Genomic DNA, 25,690 nt, shown 5'->3' with positions numbered 1-25,690 from the left:
ATGGATTATAAGTATAACACGGTTATTCCTGTTTAAAAGATAAAATTTATAAGGTATCTGATAAAAGTTATATCTTTTAAAGTTTACGAGATATCTAAGACATCTTATATTTTTTTTCTTTATAAGATATCCCATCACTTTTATACATGTAGATATCTAGTATATATAAGATAAACTTTACAAGATATTTTATTAACGTAATCTCAAATCTCCGTTGTCAAATCAAAACCGATATTGAATCTCACGCTACTTACGGTGCAACTTACACTGAAATCAAATAGTGAAACTTACACTTGTTGGGCACGAGATAATATAATGCCAAATACCTGGGACCGCCTACCTATAATTTAACCGACCTATCAAAAGCGCTCTTTAAAATCACTCGGGGACTTTCCAATGAACTATCTGGAGCACGTCATGTACTTGCCGATATGTCTCGTTCACACTTACTGTAAATCCACAGTAAAGCATTGGGCTGGTGAACCGCAGATCTCTACTAGTTCAAATCCCCCAGAGTCTTTTGTTCATGTGTTGAAATAATTTTTTTGAAAATGATATTTTTATCCAAATTTGCATATTTTCTGCCTTTTTGGCATATATACTTATTATAATCATCATATCTTTTATGATTAAATCAATTAGTACCGATTTGAGAAACTATTTCTGGGTGTAGTGAGCCACCTTAAATCACGTACTGCATCTACAAAACAGTACAAAGGTAGGCATAGTATCCAAACAAAACACCCTTTAATCACTCTATAACCGGGTTACTCCGCATCAACCAATACATCACACCCTATAATCACTCTATAACCGGGTTACTCCGCATCAACCAATTCATCACACCCTATAATCACTCTATAACCGGGTTACTCCGCATCAACCAATACATCACACCCTATAATCACTCTATAACCGGGTTACTCCGCATCAACCAATACATCACACCCTATAATCACTCTATAACCGGGTTACTCCGCATCAACCAATACATCACGTTTATATAAATGTCGCACTTTTTCTCAGAAAGACAAGTCATTGGTAGGTAGAAAACAGGACCAAGATAATTCCATTGTTTTCACTTGACCGAGTCTTCGTGATAATCATTTGTAACACATTTCCAATACATTATGTATCAACACGCATATCTTGCTTTCATACAAACCATAGGAGCTTAGTCCGTTTTGGGCCAAACTCTGATACCATAAATAGGCCTATAGGTTTACATTTATGGTATCAGAGTTCGGGCCCCTGTGATACAAACCAATGAAATTTCTAAACAGAGGAAGCAGTAAACAACAAGGTGTCTAGGGGCTGTCTTGAGGCCTCCAGTGGATCCAAGGTGAAGCCCTGGTTGGGGCGAAACCTCCTAAAGCTATTAAATTATGACAAGTTAAGAGGCATACAGTTTAGTGTTTTGGACACATTTCTATTGGGGGGGAAAAAAGATGTCAAATGGAGGGGGACGTGCGCCCGACCCATACCCCTCACTGCTAACCTCTTCTATTTAGGACTTTAATGGACGACATATATACAGCCTAAGGTATTAGATTTCTATGGAGTACTAAATTTACATAAAATCAAATAATTTTTTAAGATATCTTCAATTATTTGAAAATATCGTCAATTCAATTATTATTGCGCGCATCAATCGAATTAATGTTATTGTAATTCAATTCAATGAAGAGAACAATAATTCAAGTATTGCGCGCACTAATTGAATTGATGTGCACATTAACTGAATCATTGCTCTCTTCCATTGAACTGTAGCGCTCATCAATTCAATTGCTATCATCCATGGAATTAAAGAGAACAATTCAATTGTAGCGTTCATCAATTCGGCAGATTAATAAAAATGCTTTCAACAAGTCAATTAATGCGCGCAGTAATTCAGAGTTGATGATATTATTTGATGAGATTTGCAATTGTTGCGCGCATCAAATGAATTGATATCTTGGCGCTCCTTGTAAAAATGTGGAAGAAGGGAAATGCATACAGAAATATTTAGATATCCGTTTTACAATGGCAATCTTAGAGTAACCATACGATTTTCTGAACCCAACATTTTTAACAACGGAACATTTATCGAAACGGATCATCTTTATTTCAACGGATCACCATCATCCCTAGGCAGGTATTTTCACATGTCAGTTCCAGGGGCTGATGTACAACACCAAACAAATAATGGGGACTGCAACGGAACAGCCCGGGATTGGAACCCGGGGCCCCTGAATCTCTAGTCAGGTACTCTCTCAACTGAGCTACTCGAGTATCTGAAACGGCGTTCGGACCTCTTTGACCGCCACAATTGCGTAAATAGGGAGAGGGTTTGATCAAAGAGCAAGTTACAGTGAAACGTGTTTCATGCAAGTTTTGTTCCCAGGACGATTACGCACGCTCTGATAGTCTTAGAATAATTAATCCTACAATATAGAACGATCAATGTGTCTACCTTGAGTTGGACATCAATTACAAAATGAAACTGGAAAGCAAAAATTGCCTCCAACTAACTCTACTTTGCTTTTTGATTTCAGTGTAAAATGAAAGTACTGCAATTTGTTTAATCTTCACATGGTTCTTAATCCGAGATAAAAACAGGACTCTGAAATCTTCTTGATTCGTTTAATGTTTTAACAAATGAGATTTCATGATAATTAACAACATTTTATCACAGAGTCTCAGAGTTCAAAGTTATAAATAAACAGCACTCTCTTTACAATAAAGTCCCAAAGGGAGAGAAATAAACATACAATTTCAAAGAAAATCGCCTCCTTGCATGACCCCTGACACAAGCACTAATATCATTCTCCTGCACTTACAACCCTTTACACCACAATATTGCAATGTCTGTGTCGGGTACAACTATCCGGATTCTCTTTTCATTCTACATTGAGGTATAGCAACTGACAGATAGAATCGTCATCATAAAAAAAAAGGGGGGGGGGGGGCATAAAAATTTGTAATGCTGGATGGATGAGAATACATGTACATTGCATAAAATCCTGGATGAGTAGATGAAGATCCCATCACAATACAGATCCCGTCAAATCAGAGATCCTGTCACAACACAGATCCCACTACAACACAGATCCTTAATCGAGATACATGGTCCATATATAGGTGGTGTTCTGTAAACTTTTCAGGACGGAAGAAACATTCGTTGATATGATCTTTGTGACAAAGGTCATTTTTGACTCAAACAGATGAACTAAAATGTATCATTTGAAACCTCATACACATGTAATGTAAACATAAACAGTGTATAATGTCAAAATAATTATCCTTCTTTCCTTTCATATTTTAACATGAAATAACAGTAGAGAATAAACTATCAATATAAAATCCATGTCAATGTGCATGAGTACATATATCTCAGTACTGAGGTACATGTGTACATCTCTCAGTGATGAAGTACATTTCTTAATTTCAACCAAAGTACATGTGTACATCTAAAGAACTGAACCGAAATACATGTGTACATCTCTCAGTATTGAACCAAAGTACATGTGTACATCTCTCAGTATTGAACCAAAGTACATGTGTACATCTCTCAGTATTGAATCAAAGTACATGTGTACATCTCTCAGTATTGAACCAAAGCACACATGTACATCTCTCAGTATTGAACCAAAGCACATGTGTACATCTCTCAGTATTGAACCGAAGAACATCTTTCAGTATTGAACCGAAGTACATGTATGTGTGTACATCTAATGAACTGAATGAAGTACATGTGTATATATCTATCAGTAATGAAGTACAAATGTGTATATCTCTCATCAATGAAGTACATATGCATACAGCCTCTCAGTTTTGAAGTGCACATAATAAAAGACTAATCTGTGAAGTTTGCAAATCTATGACAACATTGTGACCACAGAAGCCCTTCCATTGTATATCAATACCATGACTTTATCACGTGTAAGACAATCTTCTACACTGCTCATGCATAAACACTACATACAGAACAAATTCAAGTCTCGCACAATATTCACTACTCTGAATAAACCTAAAACTAATTCTAACACTGTACAAAATACTTTCACTCTATAAAAATATCATTCATATTTCTATACTAGTGGAAGATTTCTATGATTCGTGTCCATTCTTCAATCCACGCGTATCACTCTGTGGCCCTCCGTGTGAACAGATCAGTCAGAATTCTTCTGTGCATTTTGTGACAGTTCTAGAAGTGCCTCACTCTGACCTCGTCATTTTCATCTAGTTCCAGACGAACGGCTCCTGGGACGGAGGATCGTCGCTGAGGTGTGGAGGACAGAGGTTCTGTGTCATTGACATGGGAGCCCAGAATGAGGCTGTCACTGGGTTAGTGGGTTAAGGTTAATTAGAGGGATTCACAGTGATGCTCAGCTCATCAAACAGATCCATGTTTATTTGTACGAAATCGAAATAAAATCATGGATCTGTGCATTTCTAGTGTAAAGTTGTGATCGGGGTAAAATATCTTTGAAGAAATCCTTCTGTGCATAATTCAGACATTTAACAGTTTTATCATTCTCACACCATGCATATCATTAAGCGATTAGTATTGCATAACTATAATACTGTGATGATCAGAACTCACAACTTAATCTAACTGTCTAGAGAATCTGTCAGTTACTGCTCAAAGAGTGCGAGTTAATAAAGCAGGTCTCGTGTAAGTCTTACAGATCTTTGGACAGTTGAACATACATGTAACTTATGTTCACACAAATTGTAACACTAGTATTAAAAGAGGTAGCAAAATGAAAAACACTACCTACATGTGTATGTGAACAAGCATACATTTTTAAACAGTAAACATGTTAATGAAATTGTTTTGAAAAACACAAATGCAATGCAAATATATGTACTAAACAAAGATTAGTATCAATATATGTACTAAACAAAGATTAGTATCAACAGTAATGAGTATGTTCTAGCTACCAGGCAGTCCCAGCAGGGCACCATGCAATACAACAGAGTACCCCAGAACACGAACAAACCACAGAGCAGGCAGTACTAATGATGACTAATGAAGGTTAAGGACTACACTCTATCATAGCTTCTACATAAATGAGGACTGTTACATCTAATGACCTGATTATGAGATTTTTAGTATAGGCATTACTGTAAGCAACCCCAAAACCACACTCCAAACTCACTCTTCCAGCACCTTTACAAGTTTATGCTTTTTCTTGCACATCGAAATAAATAGCCATATTACTTTTCCCCCTCTTTACCATTTTCTCTAACAGTTAATTTATATTGTTTGAGTGACATCAGAATTTCTAAATTTCACATCATAAATGCATTTAGTCTTAAAATTGAAACTGAATCTGAGACACTTTATCTTTGACCTCTGTGTTTACCCTGGAGTAAAATGCCTGCCAAAAGGATACATAGAACCCTGATCTGATCGGGGCGGATTGATAAACGAGGAGCCGAGATTTAAATCCTGACCAAACTTTCGAAGCCACTCCTTCTGTTCGGAGAGTTTGTCCTGGGTGGTGCTGGATGATGGTAGCTGTTGGTGGAGACTGATTCGATACTGGCGTAACTGTTCCCTGTAAGATTTAGACAGTCACAAATCATTTCATTCTTAAACCTCACTTAATCATGTCAGTACTTCATTTTCTTTGTATACTTGTGCATAATTCTGTACTGAATATTACTGATTTCTCATACAATTTACAAAACTAATCATAGCTTGTGGCAAACCTGCAGTATAAGCTCTCTATACAGAATTGAATACGTAGACCAAAACAAATAAAAACCATTTGTAGGTGTTCATCACTTCTTTATAACTTCTTATTTATTCTCAAATGAATTCTTAACTGTGTAACATTTTACAAACATGTGACATTTATAATAGATTCTGTTTATGATAAGATACCTGACAGGAACCGGACCGGTGGATACAGTGAATGTTCCTGGCACGGCACTGGTGAGAGGTGGGCGCCGGTCTAAAAATAAAACTTAATTGATCAGTTCTGGGACTCGCCTTCACTGGTATCAATATTGGCAATTATAAAACTCAATTCATTGGTATGACTACTGACAATTATAGATAATTCAGATTCACACAAAAAGTTCAGTAATTTGAATCAGAATGTCTGAATGGATTATTTTGAACTTTAATCCGGCTTTTTAATAAAACGACAGCTTTTAATTAATTACTTTAAAAGACAAAAAAAAAATTTTACCTCCGAAATACTTTCTCCATTTTCTCTCTAGAGATTGTTCTGCATTCATGACAAGGGTAGAATAATCCACCTTGTGTTGAGGATTTTGTCTACAAAACATTTTTATTTTAAGAATTCAGGATGTGACTTTTATGTTAGGTTATACACACACAAGACCAAATCACTAGCAAACAGGAAATCATTGACGGAGTACTCACAGGTATGGGTTGGTGGTCCAGGCCTGTAAGGGAGAGGCCGGGACTGAGCTCCCCTGAAGACTGGCTGGGGCCGAGGGGGCATAGATTGGGAGGTAGTTAGCAGGCTTGTCATTGGTCCCTGTAAATCACACCTGTCTAGTCAGTCAACCACTCATACATAACAATTAACACACAATACAAGTATAATACATTTCAACTTCTTAACTTTTTGAATAATTTTTCTTCAAATAATCTGAATGTTCTCCCTTCTTTTTTTAGTCTATACATGTACAATTATGTATATATTCCTAAAACAGTTCATCACATAGCAGAGACTACAATAATGAATAGTGTGGTTTTGTCTAACATACAGTCCAAGGACATTAACTCTTACAGATAGTCATTTCAAATCACCTTGTAAGGTGCTGGTTCCGTTGCTCCCGATCATCGTTATGACATGACTTTGGCTAGATCAGAATTAATTCTCTGGAGGGACTGAGCGATGGGGTCTCCCTCTGACCGCAGAGTGGACATCAGAGGCGTACCGTTCTGGATCCTGGCATTCTGCTTCTGCAGGGCTACATAACACAATATCTCTTTATGAATAAATATTGCCAGGTTCTTCCATATTTCCATATCTTACTGTACAGAGTACAAAATATTCAACCTCAACTACATGAAATAGTAGGAAAATACATATATATATGGGTTTACGAGTAAATTAAAATGTTGATTATTCACTCTGTTGTCTGTAATTTATTAAATAACCTTTAACAACATTATCCAAATTGCTGTCTACTCATCTACTTTTAAGACATTATCCAGACTGTTGTGTATAACAGATTTACCTTTCAGAACATTATCCAGACTGTTGTGTATAACAGATTTACCTTTCAGAACATTATCCAGACTGTTGTGTATAACAGATTTACCTTTCAGAACATTATCCAGACTGTTGTCTGTACTGCTGACTCCGCTGCTCTCATCCTCAGACAGGTCACAGTTTGGGATTTTCGCTGGCCGCCAGTGGTGTTCAAAGGGAGAATACTCTTCCTCACTACCAGACTGAAAACAATCAAATACTTCTAAACTGCATGGTTTGCCTGCTAATACCAATTAATGTTTTACATGTACTGGACAAAAAAGATGACAAGTTAATGAATGGATTCTCTAAAATACATGTATAAAGTGTCTTTAAAGATGGTACCTGTTAAAAGGCCACTTAAAACAGCTTGGCCTAGAGCCTAATTTTGCCTAAGCCTACCTCAGCCTGAACTCTGTTGCTCATTTGTCGTAGACGCCTCTCCTTCTCCTTGACAAGGCGAGATCCCGTCTTGACCTGAGATTCCATCTGATCGATATCCAACGATTCCTTCTCTAGTTTCTGTTTCACTTCCTCCAGGACGTGGGGGCCCTCAGGGGTTAAATTCTGCAAAGTCACAAAAAATCTTTCATTAGAGGATATGCTGAGAGGAGCAATTTCCCAGCTGTTTAACGGTTTTCCATTTCTGTTTTTCCATTACTTGAAATAATCATCCAATAAACGAGCTTGATGCTGGACATGTTCAAGCACCCAAAAACCTTAGGCTAAGCTGTGGGGATTAATCCATCACAAAAACTATTTCATTGTCAATTACAATTTTAAAAAGCACTATTTTTAGTAAAACATGTATGTATATTTGGTTATGTTATACACAACAGACAATACATTTATATAAGTGTATCTCCCGTTTCCTTATGGTTAATTAGATATTTATACATGTATATTAGAATACAAATATGATTTTTTTTGGTCATGCAGATGCATAATAAATGGGTTCCTCTCCAGTCCTTTGCCATGTTTCATGCTAATGTTGCTATGTTCATAGACCCAATATAGGTTTTCATATTAGTACAAATGACAGAAATTATCAAAAAAAAATATGTTAATACTATGGAACACATATTTACAAATTTCTGTACCTAAAGACTACATTTCTAATTTTCTTTTTTTTTTTTATACATTCATTGGAAAAATAGGTATATTTCAAGGGGTTCATGCAAGCATGATTCACCACAAGTCTGAACCACAAGCTGAGATTAAAGTTCCCTTACAAATCGCACACGCCCCTGGGACTGATTAGAGGCTGAATCAAATGTATTCTGCAACAAAACAATTCCAGAAAAACAGTTTTACAACCAAAGTAAAAAAAAAAAAACACCGTTGAGTATTATAACTTTTTTCATCTTCAAATCTTAATCAAAATTGTAGGAATTTTTATTTCCGATATTGCGAGCTGCTGTATAAGGGATTGTAGAAATGGGATCTAGCTTACCCCCCCTTGTTTTTGTTTGATGACGTCCTTCGTTAGTTCCTGTCTGGCAGCTAACAACGCAGAATGTCTCCTCTTCAGTGACTGCCTCTGTTTTCTGAGGAATTCTTTGGCCATTATTATCGAGTCATTCTCTTTGGCAATCTGAACTCTGACATCCCTGTAAATAAAGTATTCTTTTTTAGAAAGTTAATATTCTTCAGAACAGAGTCCCTCTTCATTCTTCAATATCACCATGCATACCCTGAGTTTTGTCTTTCTGCCGGTACGTTCTCAAAAAAGCTGTCTTCTTCTGTGAGGAGATCCTGCCAGTATCTTCCTGTCATGGAAGACATTTCCTGAAACCGATATCAACTACATGTATACGGCAACTGTCCTTACATCACCACCAGCAAACAAAAATCAAACATTAATAACTGAAACACTCTTAATGAAAGCCAGGTGTTTAATAAAAATACCCTGTCCTTACATCGTCATCAGTTCTATCCTCAGCAAAGCTGAACCTCTTCTTGTGTCTCTCAGGAATATCTTTAAACAAAAGAAATAAATATCCATGAGATTCATTGTTTTCTTATTTACAACGTTTTGTCTCTTTCATATATAACCCTAACCCCCACCCCTTTGAAACTTGGATCCACTCCCCATACCACTGATGAGATCCTCCTCTCCCTCCATGCTATCGAGTCTGACATGGTTAGGGGGCCTTCTAATGGTGTGGGTGGTCCGCATTCTCTCCTCTGCCATAGATTTTGTCTCCTCTGCAGCCTCAATGATTTTCTGGTTTAGATGATTGATGTCCTTGCCTTTCTTGTCAATTCTGTCCTTCAGGTCACTGCAGACACAGAAATCAGCCATTTTATCATATGCTCTTACTGTAACTAAAACACATTTTTACACTCTCGAAGTGCTTCATACAAAAAAAATATCCTCTAAAGTAGTGAATGACAGGTATTCTGTAAGTATTGCAAAGCAATACATGTCCCCTACCGACCCCAAGTCAAGTCCCCTACCGGCCCCAAGTCAAGTCCCCTACTGACCCCAAGTCAACTCCCCTACTGACCCCAAGTCAAGTCCCCTACCGACCCCAAGTCAAGTCCCCTACCGGCCCCAAATCAAGTCGGTAGACCGACCCCAAGTCAAGTCCCCTACCGGCCCCAAATCAAGTCGGTAGACCGACCCCAAGTCAAGTCCCCTACCGGCCCCAAATCAAGTCGGTAGACCGACCCCAAGTCAACTCCCCTACTGACCCCAAATCAAGTCCCCTACTGACCCCAAGTCAAGTCCCCTACTGGTCCCAAGTCAAGTCCCCTGCATAATATTCTGCGTGAATAATCATACGTCAACAGTTTGTTTACAAGAATAAAATAAAAACCAGATTTAAATTCCATATTTTCTAAGTCCAAGGGCATTACTCAGCAAAACATAACTGGACCAGAACAAAATTTGAACTTGATCTGTAACTTGTCATGGTAATGCAATGTACTAGATATCAAATATCTGTAAGCATGACGAAATAAGTGCGGAAAACTGATCTGCTGAAATGACGAGTGCAATCCTAAAGTCCACTTTGACTCCACCGGTATAAGGTAATTCTGGCATTGGGAAATTTTTTATCAAGAAAGTAGTTTTTCAGAACTTTAATTTTTGGTGAGGTTTCATTTAACAAGAGTATCATCTATATATAGAAATTCAACGCTAAAGTTTTGGCAATTTTTTTTTTTTCATCTGCAAAAGACAACCCACCCAGTATTATTTCATCTCATTATGGAAGAGGGGAATGACACTGACCTAAGTTTGCGAGTGAGCTGTTCTTTATTCATCTTCAGTTTAGTGACATCTCCTTCCAGAGCCCGTTTTTCTGCCTTTAGTTGTTCTAGTTCCTCCCGCTCCTGTCGGATTTCCTCCTGATATTGACGTCTCTCCTCTTTCATTCTCTCCAGCTCCTTGGCACTCAGATTGGTTGTCCTACTGCCAAATGCCTCCTAATAATTCAACAACACCTACTACATCAATATCACCAGCCTGGTTGTATGGGTTTTTGCAAATTTGGTAAAACCAGCTAACAACAAACACACTTTAATTCAATAAAGAATTTCATATCCTGCTACTGACAAAGTGATTTTATTTCCCTGTTGTTATAAGAAGAAGAAAAAAAATCCAGAAATGGACATAACAAGTTAAGCTCATTATTAACAACTCTGATCAAATAAAATTCTTGTATTCTATTGTTGTGATGCTATATATATACTTACATCTTGTTCTCTGTCAAAACGAGAGGTATCATCTCTGAACATCTTCCTCTTTTCTTCTAATTTTCTTTCCTTAAAAAACCCCCAAAAATTCAACTTATACTCTAAAACTGTCACAACATACACATTCCCTTAAATCTTCAGTTTGAAAGTACATGTGTATTCCATTAAATTTTGCAATACCTGCGCATCCAAGTTTTTGAATTCCTTGTCGACCTGCATCTTCTTCCTCTCTAAATCTGCTCGTCTGTCCTGGTACTCCTCCTCCTGTAACAGAAGTTTGAAACTACATCTGCCTGCCATATTTGTACATAGGTCAATAAAACAAACTACACCAGCCTGCCATATTTGTACATAGGTCAATAAAACAAACTACACCAGCCTGCCATACTTGTACATTGGTCAATAAAACAAACTATACCAGTCTGCCATACTTGTACATTGGTCAATAAAACAAACTACACCAGCCTGCCATACTTGTACATTGGTCAATAAAACAAACTACATTAGCCTGTCATATTTGTACATTGGTCAATAAAACAAACTATACCAGCCTGTCATACATGTACATTGGTCAATAAAACAAACTACACCAGTCTGCCATACTTGTACATTGGTCAATAAAACAAACTATACCAGACTGCCATACTTGTACATTGGCCAATAAAATAAAGTTTACGGCTCAAAGATCATGCCTGCTGTTCCTAATTCATATTACAATATCTCGTATAATACACTAGTCAGCTTTCAATGACCTGCAAAAAACCTTTAGGACTTGGTACATTGTATTTCGGGTAAGAAAAATACCATCAAAAGCGATGCAAATGTACTTGGTTCAGAGTCACATGTACAGAATATCATAAAAAAAATTATTTTCCAGAACTTATTTCAGTTAGAAATTTACACCCTGTTTGCCAAGGACAACAGCTATATATTTGCACCATGTGATGTGGAGCAGTTACCAAGATGGACTCTAATGCATTACTTGTGCACTTCAAGCAACATTAGCTCTAGATCTTAAAATTTCATTTTGTTGTAAAAATGTGCCATTATGACAGTTTTGTACATGTATGTACCTTTAATCATAATCATTGGCAAAACTAACACTAAGTTTAAGATTTCATCAAAATAAAGATGTTGGTCCTACTGAATAAAAAGCATTACATAGAAAAATCAGTTTTTGTATGGGAATACAATAATGTAATTTTGCTTCATTCAGAGCTTCTGAATATATTTTCTAACATGAATATAAATAACAAAAGTTTATAAATCTTTTTTTTTTTTTTTTTCTTTCATTGAAATAGTAATTAACAATTTTGCAACAAAAAATTTCAACACCAAAATGACAGCTAATATTGCTTTAAAATTATCGAAAATTATCGAATTATGTGGCACACATTGATATCATAAATTTAAAATGTGAATGAAACAGAACATAATGACACAGTGAATGTGAACATTGTACATTTTATTCATTTCCAGATAATAAGCATTCTTTTTGGATGTGAACTGTGAATGACTTGATTTGTACATCCATGCAATGGTCACCTGTCTTAACAAGGCATTCTGGGAATGCTTGTCCTTCATAATCTCCAAGACACCTTGCAACTTTCATCAAAAAAGAATTACGAAGATTTATTTTCTCACATGAAATCTAAAGAATGTTTATGTACATAATGTTAATAGTAACTTACAATTTGAAAAATATCGTAAATTAGAACATTTTTGCAACACTTTATTTTCCCAAATCCCCCCCCCCAACAAAAAAACCCAAGAAATTTTTATTTCTGATATATTTTGTACTAATAGACTTACAAGAGACAGAAAATATTTCAAATATCATGTTTTGATTATTGCTGTCTATAATTATCTACAATGTAGCAAAGCACAGGAAAATGAAAGTTTCTCGAAAGATAAATTACAGTGCTTGATTATGGAAATGAATCTCAACATTAATGAAATCTACATAAGACTGTACCTCATCTTCTAGCTGTTCCGACAGAGTTTCTTTCTTGCGTTCATAATTTCGTCGAATGTCATCAGAATCTTTATCATATTGCTTCTGCATTTTCCTCTTATCAACATCCAGTTTCTCTTCTAGCAGTTTTTTCTCATCACTTTCCTGAAAAGAATACCAAGTCTTTGATGTGGTAGTAAAAAATTTTTTTAGAATCAGTTGAAATTTTTTTTAAAAACAGGGAGGAAAAAAGGAACACTTATTGGATATACCCTATAGCGGATTTTGTCCGTGGGGTTATAATTTTGGCTTATTTTAGCAGTTAGATAGCTTTCCGCCAAAATTTCACTCGCCAAATATGCACCCAATTGCGACGTCAGTATTTGAAAGAGAGACAACTCTAACCTGTCTGCCAAAATTTATTCCACTAAAATTATTAGCATACCTTTCAGCCAGCAAATTACCAAATTTTAGACCCACGGGATAAACCTGCTATACGGTATATTGACACAAACTGATAAGGAGACACAAACTATTAAATCATTTTAGCAGATACGCAGAATACAATCTGACCTCTTCTTCCTACACCTGCTGTATCTAATCTCACCTTTGATTTGTATCCCTGTCTAATCTTGTCTGACCTTTTTACCTATATCTTGTCTGACCTTTTTACCTGTATCTTGTCTTACCTTTTCTTCGAACTCCTGTCGTATTTTGCGTAGTCGGGAGGAGTGGTCGTCCTGTAACCGTGACAACTCCTTCTGCTGCTGCTGTTTAATTTCATGTCGCCTCTCTGACAAAACTTCATCCAACTGAAAAATTAAAAACAATGCAACCATATGTAGAAGTCATTTCCATTCATTACCACACACAGACTGATATAGCTCTATACACTCCAATTCAATACAGATTCTTAATATTCCCATATCAAGTTACTGCTAGATGTGTGACCTACCCCCCTGTCCAGATCATCAATGGCCTTCTGCCTCTGTCTAGCCATCTCCAACTCCTGCTCCTTTTGTTCTCTCTCTTGTTCCTGGAGACGTTTAATCTCATCCTTAATTCTTCTCATGTCCTGCAAGAGAATGTTTTGTTCATTACTTACCAATGGGTTTCTTTGCTTGATGAAAATTGCTTTAAAATCCTTTTCTAAATGATACATGTATGATTCTTTAAATATATACGTGTACATGTATGTTTTTTTTTAATTCAATAATGAACAGAGGCCCAGCAAAGGAGAATATCCACTTCCAATGTACATATTTAGTATGACCTTGACCGCCCATATATCAACATGCAGCATTCTCTCCCCTTCTGCCATATCTGCAGCAAGTAGGAGTATTAAGTCTGGAGTAATATTTGCTTTGTACACAAAGATACAATTTTCCCTGCCTCCATTGTCACACAGTCACCCCTCCTAACAATTACACAGCCACCCCTCCTAACATTTATACAGTCACCCCTCCTAACAATTATACAGCCACCCCTCCTAACAATTACACAACCACCCCTCCTAACAATTATACAGCCACCCCTCCTAACAATTACACAACCATCCCTCCTAACAATTACACAGCCACCCCTCCTAACAATTATACAGCCACCCTTCCTAACAATTACACAACCACCCCTCCTAACATTATACAGTCACCCCTCCTAACAATTATACAGTCACCCCTCCTAACAATTATACAGTCACCCCTCCTAACAATTACACAACCACCCTTCCTAACAATTATACAGCCACCCCTCCTAACATTATACAGTCACCCCTCCTAACAATTATACAACCACCCCTCCTAACAATTATACAGTCACCCCTCCTAACAATTACACAACCACCCTTCCTAACAATTATACAGCCACCCCTCCTAACAATTATACAGCCACCCTTCCTAACAATTATACAGTCACCCTTCCTAACAATTACACAACCACCCCTCCTAACATTATACAGTCACCCCTCCTAACAATTACACAACCACCCCTCCTAACAATTATACAGCCACCCCTCCTAACAATTACACAACCATCCCTCCTAACAATTATACAGCCACCCCTCCTAACAATTATACAGCCACCCTTCCTAACAATTACACAACCACCCCTCCTAACAATTATACAGCCACCCCTCCTAACAGTTACACAGCCACCCCTCCTAACAATTACACAACCATCCCTCCTAACAATTATACAGCCACCCCTCCTAACAATTACACAACCACCCTTCCTAACAATTATACAGCCACCCCTCCTAACAATTATACAGCCACCCCTCCTAACAATTACACAACCATCCCTCCTAACATTTATACAGTCACCCCTCCTAACAGTTATACAGCCACCCCTCCTAACAGTTACACAGCCACCCCTCCTAACAGTTATACAGTCACCCCTCCTAACAATTATACAGCCATCCCGCCTAACAATTACACAACCACCCCTCCTAACAATTATACAGTCACCCCTCCTAACAATTATACAGTCACCCTTCCTAACAATTACACAACCACCCCTCCTAACAATTATACAGCCACCCCTCCTAACAGTTATACAGTCACCCCTCCTAACAATTATGCAGCCACCCCTCCTAACAGTTATACAGTCACCCCTCCTAACAATTACACAACCACCCCTCCTAACAGCCACCCCTCCTAACAGTTATACAGCCACCCCTCCTAACAGTTATACAGTCACCCCTCCTAACAATTATACAGTCACCCCTCCTAACAATTATACAGTCACCCCTCCTAACAATTATACAGTCACCCCTCCTAACAGTTACACAGCCACCCCTCCTAACAATTACACAACCACCCCTCCTAACATTTATAGTCACCCCTCCTAACAATTACACAGCCACCCCTCCTAACAATTATACAGTCACCCCTCCTAACAATTATACAGTCACCCCTCCTAACAATTATACAACCACCCCTCCTAACAGTTACACAGCCACCCCTCCTAACAGTTATACAGTCACCCCTCCTAACAATTATACAGTCACCCCTCCTAACAGTTACACAGCCACCCCTCCTAACAGTTACACAGCCACCCCTCCTAACAGTTACACAGCCATCCCTCCTAACAATTATACAGCCACCCCTCCTAACAATTATACAGTCACCCCTCCTAACAGTTATACAGTCACCCCTCCTAACAATTATACAGTCACCCCTCCTAACAATTACACAGCCACCCCTCCTAACAGTTACACAGCCACCCCTCCTAACAGTTATACAGTCACCCCTCCTAACAATTATACAGTCACCCCTCCTAACAGTTACACAGCCACCCCTCCTAACAGTTATACAGTCACCCCTCCTAACAATTATGCAGCCACCCCTCCTAACAATTACACAACCATCCCTCCTAACAATTATACAGCCACCCCTCCTAACAGTTATACAGCCACCCCTCCTAACATTTATACAGCCACCCCTCCTAACAGTTATACAGCCACCCCTCCTAACAATTACACAACCATCCCTCCTAACAATTATACAGCCACCCCTCCTAACAGTTATACAGTCACCCCTCCTAACAATTATACAGCCACCCCTCCTAACAGTTACACAGCCACCCCTCCTAACAGTTATACAGTCACCCCTCCTAACAATTATGCAGCCACCCCTCCTAACAATTACACAACCATCCCTCCTAACAATTATACAGCCACCCCTCCTAACAGTTATACAGCCACCCTTCCTAACAATTACACAACCATCCCTCCTAACAATTATACAGCCACCCCTCCTAACAATTATACAGCCACCCTTCCTAACAATTACACAACCACCCCTCCTAACATTATACAGTCACCCCTCCTAACAATTACACAACCACCCCTCCTAACAATTACACAACCACCCCTCCTAACAGCCACCCCTCCTAACAGTTATACAGTCACCCCTCCTAACAATTATGCAGCCACCCCTCCTAACAATTATACAGTCACCCCTCCTAACAGCCACCCCTCCTAACAATTATACAGCCACCCCTCCTAACAATTATACAGTCACCCTTCCTAACAATTACACAACCACCCCTCCTAACAGCCACCCCTCCTAACAGTTATACAGCCACCCCTCCTAACAGTTATACAGTCACCCCTCCTAACAATTACACAACCACCCCTCCTAACAATTATACAGCCACCCCTCCTAACAATTATACAGTCATCCCTCCTAACAATTACACAGCCACCCCTCCTAACAGTTATACAGTCACCCCTCCTAACAATTACACAACCACCCCTCCTAACAATTATACAGTCACCCCTCCTAACATTTATACAGTCACCCCTCCTAACAATTATACAGCCATCCCTCCTAACAGTTACACAGCCACCCCTCCTAACAATTACACAACCACCCCTCCTAACAGCCACCCCTCCTAACAATTATACAGCCACCCCTCCTAACAATTATACAGTCACCCCTCCTAACAATTATACAGTCACCCCTCCTAACAATTATACAGCCACCCCTCCTAACAATTATACAGTCACCCCTCCTAACAATTACACAACCACCCCTCCTAACATTTATACAGCCACCCCTCCTAACAGTTATACAGCCACCCTTCCTAACAATTACACAACCACTCCTCCTAACAATTATACAGCCACCCCTCCTAACAATTATACAGCCACCCCTCCTAACAATTACACAACCACCCCTCCTAACAATTATACAGTCACCCCTCCTAACAATTACACAACCACCCCTCCTAACAATTATACAGCCACCCCTCCTAACAATTACACAACCACCCCTCCTAACAATTATACAGTCACCCCTCCTAACAGTTATACAGCCACCCTTCCTAACAATTACACAACCACTCCTCCTAACAATTATACAGCCACCCCTCCTAACAATTATACAGTCACCCCTCCTAACAATTATGCAGCCACCCCTCCCTATAGTTACCTCATCATGTCTCTCCGACTGTTCAGTCCTCAGCCTGTCCACCTTGTCACGATGTTTCTTCTCAAGATCATCCTTGATATTGTCCAGCTCATACTTCTGTTTGGACTGCATGCTTTCTATGGCCTCTTGTTTCTGGTTCTCCAGTCTCTTCTGTTCACTGGCTGTGGCCATTTCCACCTACATGTACAGTCACCATTTTATTCAATCACCATGTTATTATTACTTAATGTGTTGGAGAGACACAGAATTCATGTTGATGAACACACAATATTGGACATGCTGACCCACATAAAATACAGATAGAGGGCTGATCCACATAAAAGCAGATAGAGAGGGCTGACCCACATAAAATACAGATAGAGAGGGCTGATCCACATAATATACAGATAAAGAGGGCTGATCCACATAAAATACAGATAGAGAGGGCTGATCCACATAAATTACAGATAGAGAGGGCTGATCCACATAAAAAACAGATAGAGAGGGCTGATCCACATAAAAAAACAGAGAGGGGTGATCCACAAAAATAAACCAGATAGAGAGGGGTGATCCAAATAAAAAACAGATAGAGAGGGCTGATCCACATAAAAAAACAGATAGAGAGGGGTGATACACAAAAAAAAGAAAACAGATAGAGAGGGGTGATCCACAAAAAAAAAAAAAAGATAGAGAGGGCTGATCCACAAAAGAAAAAAAACAGATAGAGAGGGCTGATCCACATAAAAAAGATAGAGAGGGGTGATCCACAAAAAAAAAACAGATAGAGAGGGCTGATCCACATAAAAAACAGATAGAGAGGGGTTTGTATCTTCTCTGTTTACACTAAATCCCCTACCTGCTGTTGTAGTCTCTCCAGACATTTTCTTTTCTCTTCCTCTAACTTGGACTGTTCCTCTCTCTGTAAAGATCCAACCTCTTTCCTTAATTTCTCCAGGGCTGAATCCATCTGACGTCTGGAAAACAACAGAAAGCTCCATAAATAACTGATACACTGACAATGCTGTGTGTCTGTAAATAGTGGGTATGTCAGACAGTGTCATGCAAATGAACCACACAAATACACATGACATCATAATATGTACACATCACATAATATGTGCACATCACAAGGCATCATTTGTACACATAACAGCATTTCCCTCTTTTTCCTCATATAACTACATGCATTGCATATAGAAAATGTTGGATGGACTCAATCTACAATGGTGAGTTACTAATTATACAAGAGTTTACAAACCACGTGGAACCGAATCACAACATATACAAGACCTGCCCACCATACAAACATGCACCACAACACCGACTCAGCTGGTACATGTGTTTACCGAAGTTCTGATTCCTTCTGTTGCTGTTCCTGATCAATCTGTGCCTGGAGTTTATTACTCTGCTGACTATTTTTGTCTTCGAGTTCTGTCCGGAGTTTATCTAACTCCTCCTTCACCTTACTGTTCATTTCCCTGATACGTGAGGCATGAAAGGTATTCATTTCTGCATTTTACTGATTTTCAAAGGGTACTTAATCAAAGTCTAAATGTTAAATACATGTATATCATACAAAGTTCAGATTCATCTTAGTAAATCTTACTGGTGATTAAAGAATATTTATACACTTTTCTGACAAGAGATGAAATTTGAGGTGAAATTGCTATAACTGATAAAATAATTGATGTAAAACAATTTCACGTTACAAGGTTAATCTGAATTAACAAAGGTAAATGTGGGTTAACTTACGATGGTTCACACTGGATTAATCTAACTCACTTCCATGGTGGGTTTAAGTGTTCCAGGTGTGGAATGAGTTAACATAACCCAAAACAAGTAAAGTGTGAACATAAAGTGGGTTAAATATTGTGGGTTAAGTTACCCAAGTTAAGTTTGGGTTAACTTAACTTTATGTTAACCAATTCTTAGTTCCCCATTCATCGCCCATAACTTCTACCTCCTGATGTTACAATACACCGAGTCTTATGTTACAATACACCAAGTCACTTGATTTAATCCTTTAATCCTCCTACAACTCTGTCTTTATCTTATTTTACACAGACTTGACTTGCTCTTTTAATACCTCTATAACTCTCTCTTTATATATCATTTTCTTATTATACGCCCTGTGACTTGCTTGACTTGGGTCTTCAATCCTTCTATCATATAACTCTCTCTACACCTCATTATCTCATTCACTGAGACTTATTTGACTTGGTCTTTTAATACTTTAATAAATCTCTCTCTCTCTTTAGGCCAATTCAACTTAATTTGTAGATTATCATCCAGGATCAGAAAAAAATATGGGGCGGGTGGGAGGATTTTATTTTTTACTTTTTATTTCCCAGAGGAGAAAAAAATTAATGACAAAAGGCATCACACAAAATCTTTATCAAGTTAACATTCAAAGAATCCTTGGTAGAAGATATAAAACCAACATTCTGTGAAAATGAAAAAAACACCGGGTTGGGCTCTTCTTGGAGGGATGGGCGGGGATGATAATCTATCAATTAATCTTAATTGGCCTTATCTTGGTATCATACTTACACTGGGTGACTTACTTAACTGGGTCCTTTAATCTTTCTCTCTCTCTCTCTCTAAAAATCTCATCATTTTATAATATACTAAGACTTACTTGACTTGATCCTTTAATAACTTTCTATCTCTATCTCATTATCTTATTTTACACAGAGAGACTTACTTGACTTCTTCTCTTTATCTTGTTACCTTATTTTACACTGAGAGACTTACTTGACTTGCTCTCTTATCTCGCTAACTTATTTTACACTGAGAGACTTACTTGATTTGCTCTCTTTATCTCGCTAACTTATTTTACACTGAGAGACTTACTTGACTTGCTCTCTTTATCTCGCTAACTTATTTTACACTGAGAGACTTACTTGACTTGCTCTCTTTATCTCGCTAACTTATTTTACACTGAGAGACTTACTTGACTTGCTCTCTTTATCTCACTAACTTATTTTACACTGAGAGACTTACTTGACTTGGTCTCTTTATCTCGCTAACTTATTTTACACTGAGAGACTTACTTGACTTGCTCTCTTTATCTCACTTATTTTACACTGAGAGACTTACTTGACTTCTTCTTTTTATCTTATTACCTTATTTTACACTGAGAGACTTACTTGACTTGGTCTTCTTTGTCTCTCATTATCCTTCTCTCCTCATCTTCCAACTCCCTTTTGATCTCTTCCTGAAGTTTACGTAGTTTGAAATCTTTCTCCTGAAAATTACATTCATTTGGTTTGGTATTAGTTCCAACTTTAGTACCAAATCGTTAAGCTTGAAAATTTACCAATTTATGTATCTCAAGTGGACTGAGATCATTTGCCGATTCCCTATGTAACAGTGGTAATTAACAATGTGGAATATCAAGTGTCTGACATTACAGATCAGGGAGAAATATGTGGAAACTTGTATTGCTAAAGTTTTAGTAAAGAAAGTGCAATTACATATACTAAAGGATCTGGACATGTGACTGACACTAATTAGTTAACTAACAAGATCTGGACACATGACTGACACTAATTAATTAACTATAAATAGTTACACTCTTTTAAAATACACACTTTTGGAAACTACCATTCTCACATACCAGCATCTTGGACTATTGAACCTCTGATCAGCCTTATCAGTATTTTTTGGAGACTGACATGCACAGTAGATAGAAACCAAAATGCCAATCAAATAAAGTAATTAAAAATAATTGTTAAGTCCAGAGCCACATTGTTTACATTGGTACTGACAGGCTAACTAAAACTGAAAACTAGGGAAAGGCATGTTCAGTTTGTAAACTTCAATAATCTCAAACTTAAAGAATCAATGAATGACAAAAATAAATGTTTCCTTAAAATACTGCTAGTTTGTATACAACATCATTGATAGTGTGGTTTACTACTTCAACACTCATATTGCAAAGTTGAGGAACAAAGATCGCTGTACGGGCTAGAAAACCGACAAGTCAGAAAGGGCCCCGTGATAAATCCAAGTATTGTGTATAAAATTGATGAAAATCTTCCTAAAGACACTAAGTCATAGTGTGCCATAGAATAGCTGATAGACCAACACAGTGATGACTATAAGGCACCCACCAAATGTCAGAGTCCTAATAATTGTATCCCATAATTTTTCTCGTCTTCCTAAACAAAGATAGAGCTGATACAGGGGTGTGGTCGGGGCTATAACTTAGCTGGAGACTCTGGTATTTGATATGTGGAGACATTATACAGAGGAATTTACATGCTTATTACCTCTATATTTAAATAACCACTTTTACAGTATTGTTTTAAAGTGTCAGAAAATTTCATAACCTTAAAACCACTACTAAATTTTCAATACTTAAATAAGAATAATTTGCATACCTCCAGGAGTTCTAGTTTTCTGTTCTCTAGCTCTGTCAGTAATTTGTCTTCAAGCTCTCTCAGCGACCGGTCATTGCTGGCCCTAAGCTGGTTCTCTTCGTCCCGGAAATCAGATTTCCTGAAAAACAGTTCATTGTTAGTTCTAGGAAATACAAAGTAACTGATATCTGTATTACAAAGGAAACAAATGACAGTACATTGATACACAATAAGTTTTCTGCCTTTAGTGGAGTGATGATAGGAAAAGTTTGATTGCTTTTAAGCTCATTGTATTGTGAATATTAGGTACACACACTGTACAAATACAAAGTAAAGGAAAACTGTAAGTATTCTGGCTTTAAACCTGTGAATTAATACAGGACAGAAGAAAGCAAAGAGGTGTCCACTATTGGCCTTGAGAATTTAGTGTTCTTTCAAATCTTTAAAAATTTACAACATAAAAAAAAAACATACTGAGCATAAGTTAAAATCAGAAATAATTATCGTAAAATACAGTGTGTGTCTTTTTTAGATTTTAAAAAGAAATCGGTAGAAAAATCCATGAAAATAGCAGTCTCCATAAATTTCTGCCAGCATTCTGTAAAAGCAACATGTAAATTCTTGGCCAAAGAGACCCATAGTGCACCTAGTTCACTTAATCGACTTCTTACATGAGAAATAGGTGGTTAGGAAGACAGTGGCAAACACAAGCTAAACATTAAAGGATTATTTCCCTTTACATGCCAATGAAAGCTGACACACTTGACCTACTTCTCAACGGAATGATAGCCGTCCAGACCTAGAAGTCTCCTGTGTAAAATAAACAGCATGCTTACATTCCACATCCACAGGAAGATAGCCGTGTGTTCTCAGTATATATATTTCCCAGTTAGTTGGAAAAAATAAATGCATGTAGAAAATAGTGTCGATGTCTACTTAATGTGTCACAAAAAGTATTCAAATGAAAGAAAAAATTGACTATTCTAAAACTTACTAAATCCTTTAATATTTATGGGGGATGAATTATTAATGCAGTACAGGGAATGATGGATATACTTAATGTTATAAGATTGATGTTGACATGAAACATAACAAGCACTGCTGTACCTCTCTGCTGCACTGGCGGCTATTTCTGCCCTTCGCTTTCGTTCTTCCTCCATCCTGTCCATCGGGCTGATCTTGCCCCCAGGAGACTCAACTCGGGCTGTGGACATAGCAGACATGGTGCCCTCAAAATCCTGCAACTATCAGAGAAACTCACCTGTACAAAATCAGACTGGACGCCATTATCAGCTGTCAGATAAATTCACCCGTAATAGATTATACATCTATTGTTGATATTTACATCTCATTCAAGATCATGATTCTAAAGGGAATGAGCCATTATAAATGATGTGTGTTTCCTCAAATTAAGACATTTAATCAAAGCTGCGTATATTGTATATTTGTGAATAAAGCTTCTCAACCTCATTTTATTGTGCTGAACATTTTCAACAACTTTCAATCATGAAAACAATAAATCACTTTAATGGACTAAAACATATTATCACTCAGTAATTTTGAAATGGTCTAGAGCTAAGATAAATCTAAAATCAATGGCACCTGCCCTGTAGACCCTCTCTTATTGTTTTCCCTGTCCTCAGTGTATGGACACCTACCTTTTCCAACGAGCCCCGGACAGGATCCAAGTTTTCTATGGCCATGTCCATGATTCTTTCCGACAGATTTTTGTCAATTCCAAAATCCTGCAAAAGATCACAAAAAACAGCACATGTACTGTATTATCTAAAACATAACTTCTTTATCAAACAATAACCTGAGTCTTGTACAGATGTACTGATTTTCTTACCATACATGTACAAATGTACTTACTACACATATTAATGTACTTACTACATGTACTAATTAATGTACTTACTACACATACTAATGTACTTACTACACATACTGATGTACTTACCACACATTCTAATGTACTTACTACATGTACTAATTAATGTACTTACTACACATACTAATGCACTTACTACACATACTAATGTACTTACTACATGTACTAATTAATGTACTTACAATATCTTTGCCATAGTCCTCACTGTCCTCAGACTCCGTTTCTATCTTCATTTTGTCACTTCCTTCATCAGACTCCTATCATTCAGAAAAAAAACCCACAAGTTGCTTTAATAAAAAGTGTGAATGGTAACATAAACTGTTCCTTCTCTATAAATCCTGACTGGTGTTGTCTTTCACATGGCAGTCAGACATTTAAAGGGACTGGTTCACAATATTTGGAAAAAAATATTTTTGATTTTTGATATTAAAGATTAAACTTATAACTCATTTAATGTTGACAGCCAAACTTTTGACTTTCTGAATGCAAGGAAAAGAGCAATGTTTTTGTTTTAACTCTGTGCTATGTACACAAATACTCAATCTTTATATGTTTACAAACAAACCAGTGAAATGTTAATTTTGTAAATTAAAGCATTTTAAATTTATCTTTTAAACAACATATTTTACTTAAACAATGTTTGAATTGTGATAGATATAATAAACTTGGATTGATATTCATTTCTTTTGAAAACTTTGTGAACAACAACATACCACAATCTTTGTTTACAAAACAAATAAAAAACTCTCTACAATGAGCTTCTATGACACTGTATAATCTTTCTTTTCTTTAATGAAACCTTTTAAACACACAAGACAGTAGATTTTGGTCATTAAAAGTGAAAACAAAATTTGAGGGGAAATCGTGAACCAGTCCCTTTAATTCATGCATTTTCTCTGAAATTCATGCACATACTGATTTGATGAGTAGGCATGGCAATATATTTCTAAATGATTGACTAATTGAATATATATATAATAGATCAAATACGAAGTTACAGGCTTAGCCTGCTGCCGATGCCTTCTTTATGCTTTACAGTACTAGAACTGTCCTAATGGGACCAATACCCCCGCAGGGCACATTGGATGGTGGGAAATCGTGAGAAAGACATATAAATTGATTCTAATATACTCAGTCTGAACTTCATTTGCAGGGGGGGATAATAAGTCTCTTTACCTGATAACCAAGCATGGCGAGATCATGGGCATCGAGATCGTTCCTTGGGCGCTCGATCTCGTCCTCTTCGTACTCGGTTGAGTAGATAGGAATACTCATGCTGCTGGTCAGATTACCACTTTTACTGAGGACATTTGGGTTGTTGGACTTCAGAGAACCCGTGGTCGTGTTCATGCTGGACTTCACCTGTTCAGTCAAAACTTAACCATTATAACACTTCAAACATCTTACAAACAATTCTTAATATGTAATTAATTTTCTATCATGTTTCAAAATCATGAAATTCACATGTTACTTTATCAAACCATATATTTACTGAAGCATAAGAAATTTTTTTTAAATAATAGTTTTAATATGACATTCTCTGTTGAGATTACTGTAATATACATGTTGCCTCTGCTCTATATAGTATATAATAGTATTAAAAGTATATACTATGTAAATTATTATGAAATGTGATCTAATGA

The 25,690-nt window shown here is 37.3% G+C and overlaps 1 protein-coding gene across 1 annotated transcript in view; it reads right to left on the bottom strand.

The window, feature by feature from the left end:
* Positions 1 to 2,608: 2,608 nt before the first annotated feature.
* LOC125679157 (trichohyalin-like) overlaps positions 2,609 to 25,690 on the bottom strand; it is a 31,388-nt gene continuing 8,306 nt past the window's right edge. The window contains 30 exon segments of the mRNA XM_056157481.1: positions 2,609 to 4,322; positions 5,382 to 5,546; positions 5,876 to 5,945; positions 6,186 to 6,274; positions 6,383 to 6,500; positions 6,776 to 6,821; positions 6,824 to 6,939; positions 7,294 to 7,426; positions 7,626 to 7,790; positions 8,456 to 8,503; positions 8,677 to 8,833; positions 8,917 to 9,011; positions 9,143 to 9,201; positions 9,321 to 9,505; positions 10,462 to 10,655; positions 10,926 to 10,994; positions 11,106 to 11,189; positions 12,901 to 13,044; positions 13,569 to 13,691; positions 13,835 to 13,954; positions 17,814 to 17,990; positions 18,649 to 18,766; positions 19,139 to 19,270; positions 20,942 to 21,039; positions 22,178 to 22,295; positions 22,928 to 22,966; positions 23,264 to 23,400; positions 23,815 to 23,901; positions 24,230 to 24,304; positions 25,224 to 25,409. Of these exon segments, the coding sequence (XP_056013456.1) occupies positions 4,187 to 4,322; positions 5,382 to 5,546; positions 5,876 to 5,945; positions 6,186 to 6,274; positions 6,383 to 6,500; positions 6,776 to 6,821; positions 6,824 to 6,939; positions 7,294 to 7,426; positions 7,626 to 7,790; positions 8,456 to 8,503; positions 8,677 to 8,833; positions 8,917 to 9,011; positions 9,143 to 9,201; positions 9,321 to 9,505; positions 10,462 to 10,655; positions 10,926 to 10,994; positions 11,106 to 11,189; positions 12,901 to 13,044; positions 13,569 to 13,691; positions 13,835 to 13,954; positions 17,814 to 17,990; positions 18,649 to 18,766; positions 19,139 to 19,270; positions 20,942 to 21,039; positions 22,178 to 22,295; positions 22,928 to 22,966; positions 23,264 to 23,400; positions 23,815 to 23,901; positions 24,230 to 24,304; positions 25,224 to 25,409 (3,483 nt within the window). The 3' untranslated portion in view covers positions 2,609 to 4,186.

Source organism: Ostrea edulis, chromosome 2 (genome assembly GCF_947568905.1).
Source record: "Ostrea edulis chromosome 2, xbOstEdul1.1, whole genome shotgun sequence".
NCBI lineage: Eukaryota > Metazoa > Mollusca > Bivalvia > Ostreida > Ostreidae > Ostrea > Ostrea edulis.
Note: the sequence above shows the minus strand (reverse complement) of the source record. Positions and strands in the feature narration are given on the sequence as shown.